General features: G+C 36.9%; 1 protein-coding gene across 1 annotated transcript in view; it reads left to right on the forward strand.

The window, feature by feature from the left end:
* LOC311286854 (receptor tyrosine-protein kinase erbB-4-like) overlaps positions 1-20,777 on the forward strand; it is a 151,052-nt gene that overhangs the window by 91,082 nt on the left and 39,193 nt on the right. Inside the window, exon 3 of the mRNA XM_084403290.1 lies at positions 6,911-7,097. Coding sequence (XP_084259416.1) covers positions 6,911-7,097 — 187 coding nt within the window. The remainder of the gene's footprint in view (positions 1-6,910; positions 7,098-20,777) is intronic.

A 20,777-nucleotide genomic window follows, 5' to 3' on the forward strand; every position in this document is an offset into this window, starting at 1 on the left:
TCTTCATTTCTCAGTATTTGAATTTTCTCAGCTCATCGCAGTGCATTTAGGGATTCCCTTATCTGCGAAGGATACGATGCTGCTTTCTTTGTCAAAACAAAGTGCATACGCTATATCTTAGAAGTCGCTTCCCATTTGGAACAGCCTTTGAACTGGAAGTGTGGCTGTGCTGTCTAACTAGGCAGCTCACTAAGTTTTGGAACAGAGCAAAGAAGTCACAGTTTCACTGGCATTAAAAACTGTTTTTCTAACAATTTCATTCTTCAAAAGTTAAGTTCAGACAAGAAACAGGCCTGCTGGGTAAACCATTATTGCTATCCAGCCTAGGATTTCCTAGTAAATTATTATTACTTTGCAGCTTTTTTTTTTTTAAAACATTTTTTATCTACAGCACTTTCACAGTCAGCACAAGACTGTTATATTTTGTATCATTTCAAGGATGTTTCTCCTGCAGCAAATATTCAAGCACAGACCAGGGCTTGTTAAACTCTTCAGTTTGTGATAATGCAAAGGCCATCTATAAATAGATAGGGTCACGATGAACTGAACTGCATGATGGATTGTTCTGTGTCCAACACCCTGCAGTGGTGTGGAGTTGTGTTCTTATTAGTGGGTAAACAGATGGGAGGATGACTAAGGTGAGCTGATGTTTGAGATGCTGCTGGCAACTGCAGGCCAACTGCTTGTCCTCTACTATTAGAGTCCATGCTTGGTGATGTGGCTATACATTTGCTTGGTTATAAACTTATGTATACACTGTTAGAAAAATCTGTAGAAATTACAGTATTACTGGCAGCTACTTGCCAGTAATTTACTGTAGATTTAAATTGATGTTATTTACTGGCAACAATTTGTTCAAAATTAAATGAACATTAAACATTAACAAGTCTTTATCTTTACAGAATAAAACTAAAATAACAGCCTCATGCAAAGCATTCTGGGAACCAAAATCTGAAGGAAAAAAAAACAGAAAAACGTTGATGAAGATTTCTGGTTCCCAGAATGCTTTGCATTAGATTGTTATTTTATAATTTTATTCTGTAAAGACAAAGACTTGTTAATGTTTAATGTTCATTTAACTTTGAACAAACTGTTGCCAGTAAATAACATAAATTTAAATCTACAGTAAGTTACTGGCAAACAGCTGCATAACTACAGCAAATTTTTTACAGTGTAGGCTACATACCTAAAAAAAAAAAAAACATTTTAGATAGGTGTGTTCTTGACACAGTAAGCAGACTTTTAATATATGCTGGTACCATGGTTTCCACAAAAATATTTAGCAGCACAACTGTTCTCAACATTGATAATAAGAAATGTTTCTTTTGCAGCAAATCAGCATATTAGAATGATTTCTGAAGGATCATGTGACACTGAAGGGTGGAGTAATGATGCTGAAAATTAGGCTTTACCATCACAGGGAAAACATTTTAAAATAAATGAAAATATAAAATAGTAATATGAATTGTAACAATATGACTGTTTTTACTGTATTTTGATCAAATAAATGCACCCTTGAAAAGCATAAGAAACTTCTTTCAAGAACATAAAAAAAATCTCCAAACTTTTGAATTGCAGTGTAGCTATCTAGACAGTAGACATCGTTCAGTTTTGCACACATCCCATGTGAAGTCCTAATAAGTTGCATACACTAATGTGGAAATAAAATATAGGCCTTGATTTTATCCCTGCTCAGAGGGTATTATAATGCAGTTTCTGACCCCGGTTGCACTTAATCTTAACCCTTCTGAAAGTAAAGGGCAAACCTGATCACGTATCAGCAGTTAGTATTAACTTCTGTCCTATTTTAGAAAGCCACTGTTGTTTCCCATTCTAGCCTCCGCAGTTTCTTATTAGATCCGACACAGCACTGTGGCAAGGTCTCAGAGGTGAAATAATTTCCTGAGAGCAATTACAGGCACCAGGAATTCCCATGATTGCCATTATATTAAAAGGTATGGCTATAAAAGCGAATTATAATTGAACGATCACCATTTATCTGAATAAGGCTCCATCTTTCCTTGCATCACAAGGGGAAATGCTGACCGTTAAGCTACCAGTTTGAATCACGTCCATTGTACATTCATAATTGTTTAAAGCAACTTCAGGCTTTTTGTGTGTTTGTCCACAAACATGAAGTATATTACTGTGAGTCAAGGTTTAAAGGAGACTTTGGCTTAAAGGAGACTTTGATGTGATCTTAAAGACTTTAAAATTGCAATGTAATGGAATTAGCAAGAGATAATTTCTTCCATATTGCGATGTAAATCCAAATGAAATGGATTATCAGAAATGAAAAAAGTAGGGCGGAGACTTAGTTCAATCCATCGGTTGTTGATTGGTTGCAGGTAGATCTGAATGCGGACATGTTGATTGTAAAAAGGGCCGGGGTTTAAGCAGGCTAAGTAATTTGAGAAGTCGGGCATTGGATCACCAGAGAGAAGGCTGTCATTTCACCAGAACATTTATGACATTTTGATGAATTGTGAGGTAAAAAAAAAGTTAAGAACAGAAAAACAAACATGCATTGATGAATTGTTCACAATAATATATTCAAGATGCATTTAGAAAATAGAGTGAATTTCCATTTCATTCCAACGAATGCCGGTTTAAAGCCCAAAGTATACTTTTTAGGGGACCTATTATGCTCCTTTTTACAAGATGTAATATAAGTCTCAAGTGTCCCCAGAATGTGCCTGTGAAGTTTCCCCACAGATAATTTATTATACCATGTTGTAAATGCCCATTTTTTAGTGGAAGGAAAAACACGCTGTTTTCGTGCATGTATCTTTAAATGCAAATGAGCTGCTGCTCCCCGCCCCCTACCACGAAGAGGACGAAGCCTTTACAGCTCGTGCCTCGGACACTCTGCCAAAAACTAAAATATCTGTTTGGTTTTTATTATCTCTATTGCGGTCACACTCACATGATATTGCAGTTCTTCATCATCATGAAAGTTTATTACCGGTATCTGCATGCGTTTTAAGGCCATATCTGTCTAAACTTCTGATATGTGGTTTTCTGAGCGCACACATCTGAAGCCTGAGCACACAGAGAGCTGGCTGCAGACGACATGTGCTGTGAGTATTAAACTAAGTTCTCTTTCACTCTTACCGGCTTAAACTGTCAAATACACAAGGTTATGTCAAAACACACAAATTTCACATAAACCCAGTCAGTTATTTATGTGAACGTAAACAGCAGAAATCACGTGTATTAGATCTGTGTATTAAAGTGAAAGCAGCGTAATATGCTACCCTGGTAATCCAGAGTTCTCGCGAGAGCACAAGTTGAATTTGCTCAGCGAGTTACTCTGGTGTCGAATAATGATGCTCATTAAATATGCCCCTCGATCTTGGTGCCGCCCCTCGAGCTGGGCGATTTTCATTAGTCGACGCCAGACCATTAATCTTTTAGATTTAGGTCTGGATTTCCAGGCTAGTAATATACAGTACCTACTGCTAAATATGCTGTTAATATGAATCAAACAACAAAAGTAAAACAGAAAATATCTTGATTGAAAAACTTTAGTAGCCTTAATAAGAATAAACAGCTTATTCTGAGACACTGCTTATGATTTATGGGTGGGTGGATTTTTACCATTATAGGGTGGTTGTGTACACACACTGCCGACACATTTCTATTCAAACACCATGTAAAAGTCCATTTTGCATAAAAGGTCCCCTTTAAAATGTACGTTAATGTATGCGCACAGTCAAACATACAGCCTTTCAAAGTATGAACTCAGGCTCTCAACACATGCACACTAAAAAGATGAATCCTTGTCCAGTGTCTGTGCTTTTTCTTTCCAAATGTTATGAGCAATAAAAATGTCTTTGTACTCATTTAAACTAAAGTGGAGGCATTAAAAATAAAGGTAACGAGTGTTTATGTGAGGGGATTAAAAGATACACACAGTATCTTTTAATCCCCTCACATAAACACTCGTCAACTTTTAAACACAACTAACCCTTTTTTATTGTTTCTTCAGTAGTTTGTCGTTGTTCTTGTTCTGCCTCCGGTTATTTTCGGACCGTGAAACAACGGCCCGAGCCAGTGTTGCCACCTTGTGGACAAACTAATGCTTCATGTCATAGCTAGGAATGACGTCACACCCGAGTTGACAGCGTTCTGGTACACTAAGATGTCCAGGCAAACCTTTACTGTACGTATACCCTAGCATACGTGTAAAAAACGAAGTAAACTTTGAGCTTCACTGCTTTCGATCCCAATAAAAGACTATAAAAGCCACTTTGAGGTGGGATGTTCTTGGCCTTGTTTGCAGACATCATCAATTTAACATATGTTAATCCAGCCTAAAGGATTTAACCACCTCCTTTCTTAAATGGAGATTGTCTAAAATCAACATGGTCATAATGATTAACACTCACGAATCCTCTGACAAAGTCCGATAACAAGGGTTTGGTGAAGCCTCCTGTGTTCGTGATATTCAGACGTTCAACTGAATTGTTTCTCTCCATGGATTTTTAATATCTACCCTGTCACAGATGGTTTTGATCAAGCACATGTGTTATGTCACCTGCTGCTAAAGTGGAACAAATAGATTGCATTTAACATTGACATTTATATTGTTTGCTCTTGGGCTGGAATTCAAAACGAGTGATTGCTGCCCGCTCAGCTTTATCTTTACCACATTCGCTCAGCGTTGATGATAACGAGTCAGCATTGCTGGCTCACCTCCAGTAAGTGTTGTAGAATACTGTGTTTGCTCTATTTTTTCTTTTTCTTTTGCACACTGTTAGTGCAGGAATCCATGACTAAAATTCAAACTGCAGAGATGTTTGGTTGTTGTGTGAGATTTGTACTTGTAAGAGTGTCATTTTTAGCATTTTCCAAAATATCTAATATTAATACTACAGAAACTATAATTGTATGGTTCCAGAGCTAAAGGGGAGGGGGGATAGTTTGTTTTACAATCTAATGATGCCTGCAAGAAAAATAAAGATGTATAATGAGTGAGCATTTGAAACTTGGCTGTGTTTGATTTCTGGGATTGCGTTTGGTACATTACTGCTATTTGAGCTACACATATCTGAGTTTTTTTCTACTGTGTCTTTGCAGTGTGTGACCGGAGCTTGGGCCAAGAGGTGTGTGTAATGTATGTTGAAACGGTGTTACAAAACCCCAGGCTTTCAATATGACATTTCTAGGTATAAAGGTGAACATTAGTGTTGGGTTACACATGTAACATTCATGAATTAACCCCTGTAGCAGATCTACACAGGTGGAGCTGGGGAAGGTGGAGGGTTTCTGAAAGCGGGCTACAGACTGATAACAGCAACACTAACGTTTTTTGTTTGAATGTTGAGCCGCAGTTCATTTTCCACTGATGCAACAACAACCAATCAGCTGCGCTATGTATATGATGATGTGATCGCTACCAAATGAGTTTCAGGCCAGAACTAGGTATTTATTTATTTATTTTCATAATGCAATTTGAATATCTGGATCTAAATTTCTATCTAATAATATTTATAAATGTGTTGTGTTGGTGTGTATTTTCACCAGTGACACTGGTGGATGTTACTGAACATGTAATGTGTGTTTGAACTTATTAGAAAATGTACAAAGCCAAAATGGTGAAAATAGTATAAAAGAGAAAGCATTGGTGCAAAATTTCTGGCCACAAGTTTTTTTTCTCTTTTGTTTCTGTAGTGTGGGGCTTTGATGTGTTATTTGTTCTTCATCAGTCAGCCTGTATGAAAGGTATAATCAAGCTAATTACTGATTACAGAATTCATCCTTTGTTCACTGTCTCTCGTGTCACGTGAGGACAATGAGAATCTTTCTGCCCACACTAGGAGATATGCTTGATTTAAGAATACTTCATCTACTAACAACTATTGCTTGAAACACAGATGGCTTGAATTGAATGGACTCCTCCATAATAATTATCCTAAAACTTGACTGATTTATAAAGACAGTAATACAAAGACAGAAACTACTACATTATTATCAAAGTAGAGTGATTACATCCTATGCAAATTTCCATGTGTATTACCAATTACCAATGGTAATACCTTGCTGTATGTCCAAAAAATAAATAAAAAAGTTCTACTGGGATACCATGGAATAGAAAGAAGATAATTTGGAGAATGTTGATAACCAAACAGTTTCAGTTCCCATTGACTTCCATTGTATAGACTGAAAATACAATGGAAGTCACAGGAGGACTGAAACGGTTTGGTTACCAACATTCTTTAAAATATTTATTTTATGTTCCACAGAAGAAAGAAAGTCATACAGGTTTGGGATGAGTAATTTATATCTTTTGGGTGGACTATTCCTTTAATGGTAAATGCTAAGCAGGCATTTTATTAATTGCTGTGACTGGCCAATCCAACATTTAAGACAGCAGTATAAAAATGATCTCAGTGGTCTTCCAGTGCGCGTGACTGGCAGGTGACAGCTGTCACCGTGTGCTTGCTCAGCTCTTCAGATGGATTTCCGTAACTACACCAGCAGTATGTGTGTGTCCGATCAGAACGGCTATATCACATTCACTTCTTCTGCATGAAATAGACCTGTCCTCTGTGCCTGCTAATGATACGCAGTGTGAAACAGTGATTGGATGTCAACATGATTGATGTGGGTGTGGAGAGGGAGGGTCCAGCGCTCTCTTGGGCCATTATCTCTTCAAATTATATCAAGGCTGTCTCGTTGGGGGTCTTTTGGTGATGCTCAATCGCCGTGATGACCGAAGGCATAGTAGAGGACAAATCTCTGCCTAAAGAGATATAAAATTATGTTCCGTGAGATAGATTTGAATAAATTTGAAAGATCTCACAAGCACACTTTTAGCAACATTTCACAAAACGGATAATTTGAATTTCATGGTTTGCTTGTTAATCGTGTCTAACAGAAAATATTTGGATCTGTGTCTCTGCAGTCTATCCGGGAGGTGACGGGTTACGTGTTGGTGGCTCTGAACCAGTTTGACTATCTTCCTCTGGAGAACCTGCGGATCATCCGTGGCACTAAACTGTATGAAGGACGCTACGCTCTGGCCATCTTTCTCAACTACAGACGAGATGGCTACTTCGGCCTTAGACAGCTCGGCCTCAAGAACCTGACAGGTATGTCTGTTTGTCTATGGGCTTCGTTGCAGTGCAGTAGACATCTTTTAGAAATACACGTGATATGGGTCCACGGCAGATTTATAAAAGGATGGATCATCCTTTTTTCTAGCCTGACGTCGTCATACTCAGATTCTAGTCAGAATATGAGTCTGATACAAGACAAATGCCTTGATCGCGGGTCTCTGTTCCTCTTTTAAAATGAATGCGCTGTCGATATCTTCTATAACAGACGCGATGGCGGAATCTACACATCTCAATTCTCCAGCGGCAGTCATCTTTGTTGTAGACGAATTCAACCCAAGTGCTCTTTGGTGACGTGGATGATAATTACATTACTGTTGATCATCTGTCCATCATCGTATAAAGCCCGCCCTGACAATTTGATTGGTCCGAACAGCTTTGGTTCGAGCATAGTTGCTCCACAATGGATCAAGTCCAGACCGAACTTCCCAACCTCAAATGTTGTGAGCGGGACTAAGTTGGCATCCAGGCTTTTGTATATGCATCCAGCCATATATTGATCAGCTAATGATATAATGTTTTAATATAGATAATTAATGTGCATTAGGCACCTTAAAGTGTTCCCTTTAGAAGATATTTTGAAGAATATGGGTAACCAGATGGGTCCCATTTTGTAAATGATGACAGAATTTTCATTTTTGGTGAACTACCCCTTTAAGGACTGTTCCACGGGTGCATTAAATCATGATTACACTCATTTTTCTTTGGTAGAAAGAACTTTGTTGCTGCTGGTCTCCCCTCTTGGCTGAATAATGCCAATTTAATCACATGAGCTGTAATTATCTCTGGAATGAAATCTACATTAATTAACAAATAAGGTTGTTTTAGAGTGGAACTTCAAGGTTGTACTTGAGTTAACAGAAACATATTTTGGAGAAGAGGCTACACAACTCTTTGACAGGACGTGCTTGGTTTGATGGTTAAGCTGCCTATTGCTGCTGTGTGTCAGAACATTGCTGTAGGCAAAAAATTATTTTAACTCCCTCCCCTACACACACACTCACACACACACACACACACACACACACCAGTGTTCTAAGTATGTTTTCCCATGCCCAAGGCCATTTTGTTGACCCAGAGGGGTTAAGGATTAAAGAAAATGGAGAGAGAAAGCCATCAGTATGCCCACCAGAAACAACTACTGCCCAGCCATAATATTTTTTTTATAGACTCTATACATCTGAGGTTTAGTTACTTTGTTAAAGTTGGATTTATTATTGGGCTGGGAGTAATTTTTATGATCTGCCAACAATGGCATCAACTTGTTAGTAACATTAACAAACATTAAATATAATGTAATTCAGATAGAAATGCCATAAAACTTACATAAATTACTGAAACTGTATATAAAACATAATTTAATGTTTCTGAATGACTCATAAAGTTATAAAATGCAAAGTTTTTCTCGATCTTAGTTATTACTGAATGAGATTCACTATGTTTAGGTCTGTAATTCCCTGTGTACAATAGTGCAACTACCTTCTAATTAAATTTTTCTTAGAATTATTCCATTACTCCAATCCTGCAGTGTTCCTGGTAAAGAGATGAAAGCGTGCATCTTTGTTTCTGAGACACTGGACAGTGATGCTTAATGGATCCTTTGATATAAAATATAGTTGTTGTTGTCATCGTCTCTTCCCTGTTCTTACTATCCTTTAATGATGGCAAGTAGCTTTCATTCTATAAATATGTGGTCACTTCAGCACAAATATAACTTTTTCTTTCACTCTATCAAAATAAATCATTCAAGCAAACCTTAAGGGTGCAGATGTTTTCAATACTTTTTATAAATTAGATTTTAAATCATTAAATCTTTAAATCTAGTGTAAACTCGCACTCGATGTGTCTTTTTTTCTCGAGGCAAAGTAATTTTGATTAAATGCAATACATTTGAATATGTACTATCTCGTTATTTCATCTGACTCCATAAATGAAAAGGTTTTAATGATATCCATGCATCATTAAATGTGAGTGAATGTTTGACTATTCTTTTTAACTCTTTAATGAAAATAATGTCAAAGTCAGTTAGAATAATCAAATGTAACAATTCATTATGTCAGGTAAATGTATCATGCCAATTTCATAATCAATTCAAAGATAATCGATACAAAACATCAGATGCTCTGGAATAAAGAGTAGAGATGCAAACCCAACATTAAGAAATACATGAAGCTGAGAGTCTCACTCTCAGCCTCACTGGCTAATCTGAAATACAGAAAAGGCCCCGATCTTCTCGTTGCATTTCATTATATAGACAGAAACTTCTTTTGACATGGAAACATCTGCTAACAATGGGAATTTGGGGAGTAGGAGACCATTTGTCTAGAGACCACCTTCCTTTGTGTGCCAGCTATCTCTAAACTCTATAAAACCTTATTACCTTTTGTTTTACTTATTTGGAAATGAGACATTTGTACCAGTCGCACTGAGACATTTCAAATGATACCAAACATGTATAATACTCGATGATTAATTATTCACATCAAACCATATGTATTTTTGGGTAATTTTCATGTGGTCTCAGCATGAGAGAGGGGGAGTGGGGAAGAGGGGGAGAGATGTATTCTGAGGTGAGACTTTGCGTCTCAAATGGTGAGTTGAAATGTTAATTTCCTTTGTTCTCTCAGAGAGTAGCTCTCTCTTCCAGTTCTTCCAGTTTTTCCAGTCTTACACTAGATATAAATGATCTAGATTACAATTATCTAGAATTACAAAAGAATTACTAGAATTACTTTCTCTAAAACACAAAAGAAGATATAAAAAAAAAATGTCCCTTTAACACATGGTTGTTTACCAAATAAATAAATGGACATTTGAATTGAAATATTTGTATTATGTCAGAAGAAAGAGAGGTCGGAGAAGCAGTGCACAACTGGGTAACTGGTTTCCCGGAGATATGGTCATCTATACAGTGTTTTCAAGGTCAGCGGTCGCTATTCAGAATTATTTGGCTGTGGAATGAAGTCAAGTAATATTTATTCTGTGTCATCATTTCTGACATTTACCCCATAAAACAATAATGAAGAGGAAGTATTCTATTTCTCCATGCCAGTATTTGCAGACTGGTGAATGTAAAGCTCTGACCACAGCACACACTCCTCTCATGCCAGTAGGTCTCAGTATGTATCATAAAAAGCAATTAGGCCAGAAGAACTTTTAATGCATACAGATTAGAGTTCATATCAGATCAACTTATCCAGCCTGAATAATAGTGATAAAATCCTTATTTCTTAACAGCAGAATGTAGATGGTAATAGTCTTTTTTTATCCTGTATTTCTTAATTAAATACTATTATCTGAGGTTCGATAATTGTTAGTATCATCAGATGGTGAATGGTCAGATGGGCCAGTCTGTTGTAATTGGTTGACTGCTTATAGCGCATGTCGGAAACAAAACACCCATTACCATAACTGCATTTCTGCTCTGGAGGCTTCCTCAGCACACTTTAACACAGATATGAATAGTAATGATGGCATTGGTTTTACCATATTAATTTTCAACTCGAGTCCTTATCCTTTGGAAGTGCATGCAAAGTGGGTTTGCTTTCGCAGCACAGAAAACAGCGTCTTCTTGACAGGTCGTCAACTTGAATCAAACTCTTCCAGGCCTCAGCTACAACTACAGTGTTTGAAGGTGGGTCAAAGTAGATCTTGTTCACAGGCAGCCAATGAAGACCATAGGGTTGCATTATGCAAATGTGTTACAAACCTACATTGGTTTGAGCAGGAAGACTGGAATTACATGACGGCTCGTTTCAGGCTTCCTTCGCCGGAAGTTTGGTTGACAGGCAAACTTGACCAATCATAACACCGAATCCACCATTTTGTCCAACCAGATAGGAGAGTATTAAAGGGGTCCTATTATGCCCTTTAACAAAGTCTCGATTTTGTTTTTGGGGTGTACTAGAATGTTTTCATGCTTGATTTTTCACTACCTAGTCTGGTTTAACGCGTTTTCGATGAATCCCCTCCTTCCGAAATACGAAATGTGCAGTGATTGGTTAGCTGGCCCAATGTGTTGTGATTGGCAGTGCTAAATGCGTGTTCGGGAAATGTCACGTCCCTTCATAACCGTAAGCTCTACTCAGATGTAAATATTAACAATGTCATCAATTTCAAACCATTTCGAGCCCGATTCAGACCCTGACAATGTTAACAAACAAGAGGATCATGCTAAACGGATTTTAAACACAGATTTCACAGGACGTTTCAGAGTGGTGTGTTTTTTTGTTGTTGTAATTTTCTTATAGATACGATGCTATCCACCATTTAATCATATTAGCATCCTAGCAGAGGCAAAGCTTTGCCCTTCATTTACATTACATCATAGCTATCATAGCAACTACATAAAGCTTATTATTGGAACTGTTAGTAGAAAACGCAACAGATAATAAGACATACTTACAAGTTGTGATCCATAAACAACAGATTGTCCCGACAAAATGGGAATGGTTATGTCTTTCAGGAGAATCTTTTGTGCATATAACCTGCATTGCACTCTGTCAGTCTGCTGTTCTCCGTAAAATGTGCAGCACACAGACAAACGTTGAGGTTATAATCTTCAGGAAAAGTATAATAAATAAACAAAATATCTCCCTTTGGAGTGTAGCTTTGTAACCTTGCAGATCTTTTTTTTTTGCTCAAATTAGACTAAAGTTGAAAAAGTAAAAAAGCATAATAGGACCCCTTTAACTTCGGTGGACTTTAACTTGAAAATGGTGTATATTGACGTCTTTCCGTGGTTGAAACAACATACCTTCTGATGTTCATTGAAATTTTTTGTGCTATAACTAGTAGGAAGAGATGATTGTTCACGTGCCGCTTGAGCTGAGGTGTTACAGTGATCTGTCACGGCACATTAAAGAGCCACAAAGCGATATTATTTGAATTTCTTAAAGAAATTACAACATTTGAAAGCTGAGACTTTGTTTCATACCAAAAGCACTTTGTCTTGTCTGTCGGCGTGTTGTCAGTGTCCTCTTTGCTCCGCGATGTATTTTTCACTGCGTGAGAAGATGCGAGAGTGGCGTGAGAGTGCCATGGCTTGTCGGACATAGCAACAGTTACTAAGGGGGCAGGTCTTTGCAAAGGGTCAATTGCTAGGGGAGTAGCTCTCAATCTTTTTGACTTGAAGGCACTTAACTTATATACCCCCATATAAGATAAGATATTTCCTCCAGTATTTTTGCTATATTTTATTAATTATATTATTCAAATTAATTGTACTAATAATATATTAATTTAAATTTTAAAACATTATAAGTCATCCTGCAGCCCCCTTGGATGCAATGTGTCCAAGGCCCCTTGGTTGAGAACCATTGTGCTAGGGTGTTCAAAACCATATATTGTCATTTGTAGATATGGCTCTCGTTCCTCCTTCATTGTAGGTCTGTGTGATGTTTATCATCCACCAGGTTATTTGTTTTACTTTCATGTATTCATTGCTGTGTATGTCTGCATATTTGCTGCCTCATTGATTGTTGAGCCCTGTTTATTCTCCATGCTATTGTAAGCTATTACAGATTCTTGATAGTTACAAGCCTCATCTCTCAGTTTGAATCCTCATCTATATGTGTGTTCACATATGTTTGATTAAATGTGCTGTCTTGGGGTAAAATCCCCAAACACACTCTTACCCATCAGTAAGGCTCATGTTTTCAGGTTTCATCCTTCTACCAGGTAATGCTGGCTGCTCATATACCCCTCAGTTCAAGGTGGAGGTCATTCTAGTCTTATTTACCCCACAGTAATGTTAGTGTTTTTCTTTTGTCTGGATTGTGTTGTCATTGCGTATTTCCAGTGCTACATAATGATTGCTTTTGAGGGGTAATATACTTTATATAAAAACAACCTTTCCACACATATTAGACAATGCTGACATGTACACAGATATCTTTTTTTGTCATCACAGAGAAAATATTTTAATATTGACACTGATAGCAGATCAGTGGCACAAGACAAATTCTATGGACGGTATACTTGACTGTTCCTAAAAACATATACACATGAAGTATTACATACATTTTGCTTTTAAGGTCCTTCAGACTGTTCAGGCACCCAGAGCAGGCAAACATGAATTAAAAAAATCGTATCTGAATTTTACAATTTGCAAGTCAGCCAGGGCTTGCCCAGTAACATCTTGGCGGTTTGTCATCTAACGTCTTGACATGTACAGGAGGTTGGCAGGGGTTGTGGTAAATATTCAATATTTTAATATACTCTCAGTCTATGACATTCCTGGCAGCTCCTGAATCAATAAGAACGTGATGTGTTGCTATTAGAAATTTGGACATTGACAGATATTTGGCACTACAGGGAACATTTTACTACAAATGTCTTTGGAGGGATAGAGCTAGGTAAGCCAGACTAGAATTATGACAATCGCTAAATTGGCCACAAAATAGATACCCAGTCAGACATTGGTTTGAATCTAAAGGTAAATCATCTTGTAATGTAAAAAGGCTAGTGATCGACCGATGTATCGGTTTACCGATATTTTTACCGATATTTAAGCATTTTCCCATAATCGGGTATCGGTTTTGTAATATCGGATTCGCCGATAAACGGCGCCATCTTGTGGCCGTTTTGAGAATTCCGCCATTGCAGCCCGTGTCTGAGGAGATCAGTCAACAACAACTCTGTGCACAGGTAAAACATATGTTCTGCTTGCTTTGCTTTAATTTTTCAACTTTATTTAACATAACAGACATGCAGAAATGAGATTTGAGACATGAATGCCTGATATAGCCTAGTTTATTTATGCAGCTTGGTTCTAAAAAATTGAGACGAACTCATGGAGTCACTAGCGTAATCCGTCATGTCCTGCCCCAATAAAGACGTAACTTTACATGAATTAAATAAAACAGACATGAATGAGTGCATGTTGAAAATAAAAGCACTGAATTTAATTCTCTATCAGTTGTATTTGCTCACCATTAGTCTCGAGAAAAAAGTTCGTTCATATTGCTGAGCACGCACTGGGTTGATGATCAGGATGCTCACGGCCACTGAATGAAACTTTTGACAAGATTATCTTGTTTAAACATCCTAGATTATATTATTTACTACATAGCAATTATTTCGCTAATAACGTTACACATCTAAATATACCGCTTTGTGGAAATTAATTATTTATTATCTCCACGCGCGATCGCGGTTGAGTTCTGTGTAAAATAAATGCATAGATAAACAGCACTTTGTCAGTTGGCATTTGCCATTTCATGATCTAGATCATGAAATGTCAACTGACAAAGTGCTGTTTATATAGTCTCGAAAAAAAAAAGTTTGTTCATATTGCTGCGCACTCACTGGGTTGATGACCAGGAATGCTCAAGCACGGCTACTGCATGAAACTTTTGACAAGATTATCTCGTTTAAACAACCTAAATTATATTATCATTTACTGCATAACCATTATTTCGCTAATACAAATCTAAATAAATACCGCTCTGTGGAAATTAATTATTTATTATCTCCACGCGCGATCGCGGTTGAGTAAGTTATAGTTCTGTGTAAACGCATAGATAAACAGCACTTTGTCAGAAAGGATTTCATGATCTAGACCGACAAAAACATTATTAATAATTAATAACATACTAGTTAGAAAAAAGCAAATATGCTGTTTTGTTTGTTACTTTCCTGATAATGTTATATTCCAGCTAATATTATTCAGTGAATTAATATTACCCAGTGAATTATTCCTCACTCTTTAAACCTATTAAATGGCACATATAAACCTTCTAAAACTGTTTAAAATGAATTACATTTCAATACAAAATACAATACAAAAAATACCTCCAACATGTGGAACCACTTAAAGATACATCACTCAACTATCTTTGAATATAATTATGTTAGAATAATTTTTGTGCTTTATTTTTTACCTCATCAAAGCTTTTATTTTTAAACAAAGACACTTAGTAACAATGCACTTTATTTTTTGGACTCAGACCCCTCTATTTATTTGTGTATAAATATAAAGTTTTTTATGTATGCAAGGAGGGAGTGATTGTTATAAATAAAATTGTTTGTTCAGTTCATTTGTGTTGTAATAATTGTGTCAAAAACAGAAGTATAACAGTAAATAAATATCGGTTCTGCATATCGGTAATCGGCACATAAACATGCAAATAATCGGTATCGGTATCGGTTATAAAAAATCAATATCGGTCGATCACTAAAAAAGGCTGTTATTTACAGATTCCTCCATTCTGGCCACGTACAGTATGTTAAAGATATAATGGCATTGTTTTTAACCTCTTTAATGCATTTTTAATGGCATATTGCATTATTTATTAGAAATGATTTATTATATGTAGTGTTAAAATAAAAAACAACTCATGCTGACCGAGCTATTCTGGGAATTTAGAACTTATGTGTGAAAAGGCTAAAATGAAATGAAGAGAGCGGAGCTAATACCATCTCACTGGTCTGTTGCTCAAAAGGCTGAGAGAGGAACAGCTCCATTAATAATGGATCCAGTATCATCATTATGCAGCAAAATGTTTAAACTACACAGAATCTCAGAGCTTCAAACACAGCTTTACTTTTTAAAAACATCCCCCCATGAAACTGAGCTAATGTCAGCGAATCTTGAAGCAGATAACAGCAGTTATCAGCAAAGTGAAAGTTTGAGGGAGGGGTCATTTATTTACTTTAAAAAAAATGCTAGTAAATATTCACAAAATAATAACAAAATAAGTATAAAAAACATATCTGCAGATGTTTTAAGCACGCCGCAGCCTCAATGGAAAAGTGTAATATAACAAAAACTCCACAATGTGCCACGATGTGACATTTGTGTATAATGTGGATGTTTCTAATGTATCAGCCTATTTTGCATTGACATTTTTTCATGGTAGAAAAAAAAACTGTGCAAAATCAGCAGTTTGAAAGGATGGATAGGCCTACAGAAAAAAAAAAAAAAAAAAAAAAAATGGAAATCAAGAATGTGCTCTAAATAATGATTTTTATCGCCTACACTGCAAAACTGCTTGAAAATAAAACAATAATGCATTTAATGAGGTTTATGCGGTCTCATGTGAACTTTTCTGGTTTTAAAGATGTTTAGTTATTTTACTGGAAAACAAGATATACTGAGCACAGTGTTATTAATTACCTAGGTCCGTCTTAATCTAATCTTTGCCTCCTAGTTTCAAAACGAACTGAAACTATTTGAAAACTTCTCATAATAACATAAAAGGTCTCTGACGTTGTTTTGCGCCATTGCTTTTCTGTATCTGCAAAGCAAAGTATCTGTCAAAAGAACTCAAATAGAATTGAGTGTATATAGTCTGTTTGCGCTGCGTGTGCCCTTTTGCTGCCTTAACGTCCAATCGGAATTATCGTAAATAAGAGTTTCCTAGTTAGAGATTGGACAAGAATGAACGCCCTTTCAAGTCTTATTTACCATTGGAAAGCTCTGGGATATTTTGATACCCAAGTTCCCGAGTTGGACGGAGCATAAACTTTAAACATGGTGTAGCAGGAAAAGCTACACAATGATTGAAATACATTTACATTTATGCATTTGGCAGCTGATTTGATCCAAAAGATAAACTTAAATTGCATTGTAGGTATACATTTGTTTAGCAGCTCATGCATTTCCCAGGAAATTAAAGGAACACTCCACTTTTTTTTTTGGAAAATAGGCTCATTTTCCAACTCCCCTAGAGTTAAACATTTGAGTTTTACCATTTTTGAATCTATTCTTCCGATCTCCGGGTCTGGCGGTAGCACTTTTAGCATAGCTTAGCATAGATCATTGAATCTGATTAGACCATTGGCATCTCTCTCAAAAAAATGGATTTCGATATTTAAAACTTGACTCTTCTGTAGTTACATTGTGTACTAAGATATGAAAAATGAAAAGTTGCGATTTTCTAGTCCAATATGGCTAGGAACTATACTCTCATTCCTGCGTAATAGTCAAGGAACTTTGCTGCCGTACCCAAGGGGGTAATCCAGCATCCGGAAAGCATACCTTCTATGGGGGCATCCATTGGCTATCAGACCATCACCTGCTGTTAGCATTCCATTGACTCCCATTCATTTTGGCGTCACTTTGACAGCGAATAACTTTACATCTGAGGCGTTAAAAGACACAATTTGTCCATTTTTTTTATTTCTAAAGAAACACGACAATGTATAAAAGGCTCCATTACCTTGTATCTTACGCTATGGCCCCGTAGAAGCCGTTTTTTTTGTAAAAATAGGCTAACGATTGCGTCATAACCACGCGACTCTCTGTCGCACAGTAGAGAAATTACCGTAAAGACAGGAGGAGAAGCTCGCAGGCAATCGGGGGGATGTGGAGGCATAAAGTCCGATAAATTCAAGAATACTTACCAAAAGTTGCTCCTAGCTCATGGACAGCTCCTACTCACGATCTCCGTCTCTGCAAGATTCGGAAGGGAATGATTCAGATTTCTCTTGGCACAGCTACTAGAAGACTTCACACTGTCAGACAGGTTGCTCACATCACATCTACGTCGTCAAGCTCCGTTTGAGGCTGTGCAGTACGCTCAGCCATCAGTAAGAGAGTGCTTCTAATTGACTTCACTGGTCTCCGTCGAAGTCTATGGGGTCGCTGTGTCCATTTCTTTTACGGTCTATGGCCGTACCATGGGTGCAGCAGGCACAATGATATTACGCAGCACCTGAAAATAGTCCCCAGCTAGGTAACTCTATTTTAAGGCTGCGTAATATCATTGCGCCTGCTGCACCCTATGGTACAGCAGCAAAGTGCTAACGGTCTAATCAGATTCAATGATCTATGCTAAGCTATGCTAAAAGTGCTACTGCCAGACACGGAGATCGCTTGAATGGATTCGAAAACGGTAAAACTCAACTGTTTAACTCTAGGGGAGTTAGAAAATGAGCCTATTTCCCAAAAAAAAGTGGAGTGTTCCTTTAACCCATGCCATTGGCATTTCTAGCCCCATGCTCCACATGCCCCATGTTGTATTACTCATCATTCAACAGGTTTTAGGCATTTCTTCAGGTTCCATAATGTCTTACTACACCAGAGACAGTTGTGCTATATTTAAGTTTACTAGAAAATAAAGACAAGATAACAAAATAAGTTGCTTTGTCAAGTTCAGTTTTGGTTGTGTTCTTACCACTGTTGGCTGCACCAACCCTCCCAGCCTGCCCTCCTGAGACCCTGCTGTTAGGTGTGATTTCTGGGACGCTCTGCTATCTCCACAAGCCAAACTCCCCTCCTTGTGTGTTTGAATAATGAGACGCTTCGTGAATGTGGACGGGTGGAGGGTGTGTGTGACGGAGGGCCGTGGATCATGATCTGAAGCCTCAGTAGAGGATATTAAGGGCCGTTCACACAGACAGCGACAAAACGAACAGAAGTTCTTCATTTTCAATGAGAGTTGCAATCGTTGCGTGAGCACATGCTGTGCGAAGTTGAGAATGTTTTCTGTTTATTATTGGAGTGTCATTTGTCTCCTGTGAGAAGTTTGGGCAGGAGAAGTTAATGGTACTGTGTGATTGCACTGTTTGTTTTTTGGAAAATGGTGTCAGAAATCGTTGTCGTTCTAACTGATTTTGATTCTTGTTCATGAAATGTTGTAGTTCAAATGCTTTCCCTACATTCATTTCTAACAGCATGGAAATGTATTCCTTATCAAAGTATGACAGAATATAATTTTTATTATTCAGTCAATAAAATTGCTGTCAGGTGAAACAAGGCTTCATGAAAAAGGGCCTCCTGGAAAAAGTCTCCTTCAGACTTGTTGCTTTCAAAGTAAGAACCAGAAACTATATTCCTTACGATAAAATCCATTTCCGTATTTTACATGTTGGTTATACAAACAGCTCTGGACTGGCAAAAAATTTCAGGTTTGTTTGAAATATTATATTTCATTTTCATATCTAAATTATATAATTGTTTTGAAGTTTTTTTTTTTTTCTTTTTTAGGTTATTGTGAATGAATAATTATTTTTATATTTATTTTATGGTTTAGTTTATTTAGGTTTGACTGGATAATGCACGTTCTAAAGTGAACAGACATTATTAAAAAAAAGTGATCGGCATAACATGATTAAATGATTAGGATGTTATTCAAAAATTGCATAATATTTATCATGAAAATGAATTCTTTCAGTGGTGAAGGTTTTCAATGAATGCCAATTCTTAATTGATTGCCTGGTTTCTTTTCTTCATATGTGCACTGGTGACCTGTCCTTTAGGTTTTCCAGTCTCATTTGCATCTTCCTGATTATAATCTGCCATTTTGAGACGATTTGTCCATGTAAAAAATGGACACTGACAGCATGAAATGAGAATAATTTCTCAAATGTTAGTGGTTTTGACACTGCTTTAATTTGGCTTTAATATTAAATTCCAGTTCTTCTTATGTATGCAAAATGATTGCATTTTGTTGTCAGATCTAAGAAAATAAATAAATAATCAATATGAGATGCTTTTTTCAGGTGCTTAGTAGTCTGACAAGAATAGGTCCCCAATTTGTACTGAGTTAATGAACAATGTTTTCTCACTTGTCTTCTGTCTTATTGGTTATGGCACAGCTGCACATTCATTTAAACGTGAATGCAATTGAATTTATGCTTCTACTTTAATTTCTGATGTTGTTTGTTTGCCTCGAAACACCCCATAAAGTATATGCACATTTGTAACATTTCTATTCTATTCTATTCCAATTATAATTACAACCAAGTTAATACGCTTGTTGTTTGAGTTAAGGGCCTTTTAGCTTATACATTTATTCCTGTATATTTTTCTATGATTTTCATTTTATAAAGAAAAATTGCACTGTGCTCAGCTTTGACCCACAGTTAATTGTGCTATTGAATTGTGTGAGTTATGTTTACAGATGGAGGCAGACAGTTAACGTTAATAGGGGTCCCATAATGTCGCTCAATTTCTCCGTCCGATAAGGACTTCTTGCCCTTCAGATGACTTTCTAATATATATTAGACATTTTGATTAGCTCAACTTTTTCCCCCTTTTAATTTTTCTTCAAAAGCACTATCATCCTTACTCTGAAATTGATAGCATTCTCATTAAAATATAGATTTATTACAGTTGTTGTTGAATGGATTCCTGCTTTTTCGCCACCTTCTTTGCGAATTGTGTGCAAATGAACTCATCAAAGAGATGTTAATGATGCGAAGTGTTTCTCATGCAGGCTGGGTTTCCAGCTGTGAATGTCAAAAGTGACTCTTTAAAAATGTATTCGAATGGTCTGTTGTTCCATTCACAGTCTCAACCTTTCCCCCTGCACACTCCACTTCCATCATCACGGAAGTGCTGAAAGAAAATTTCAATATTTCACTTTCACTCAAAGGAAGTGAATGTGTCATGTTTAAATATCCTTGCTCACTCCTGGGTTCATTTTGAATGCAGGGATGAGGGCTCTGAGACCTGGTGCTGGTCAGTGAGTTTATTTGAGATATTGAACAATACAATGTCAAAATGTGCATACATTCAACATTTAGCTTGTCACTGGGTCAGTACCCTACAACTTAGGGACTTATACCCCTAAAACATGCATATTAACATGCCATTCCCATACCTAAATTTTGCAGTCACTGTAAAAACCAATCTATAGTAACCAATATACACTATCAGTGGCCATCCTTCACAAAACTTAACATCTAGCACAGTTTTATCATTGGTAG

Source organism: Rutilus rutilus (assembly GCF_951802725.1).
Source record: "Rutilus rutilus genome assembly, chromosome: 2".
NCBI classification, from domain to species: domain Eukaryota; kingdom Metazoa; phylum Chordata; class Actinopteri; order Cypriniformes; family Leuciscidae; genus Rutilus; species Rutilus rutilus.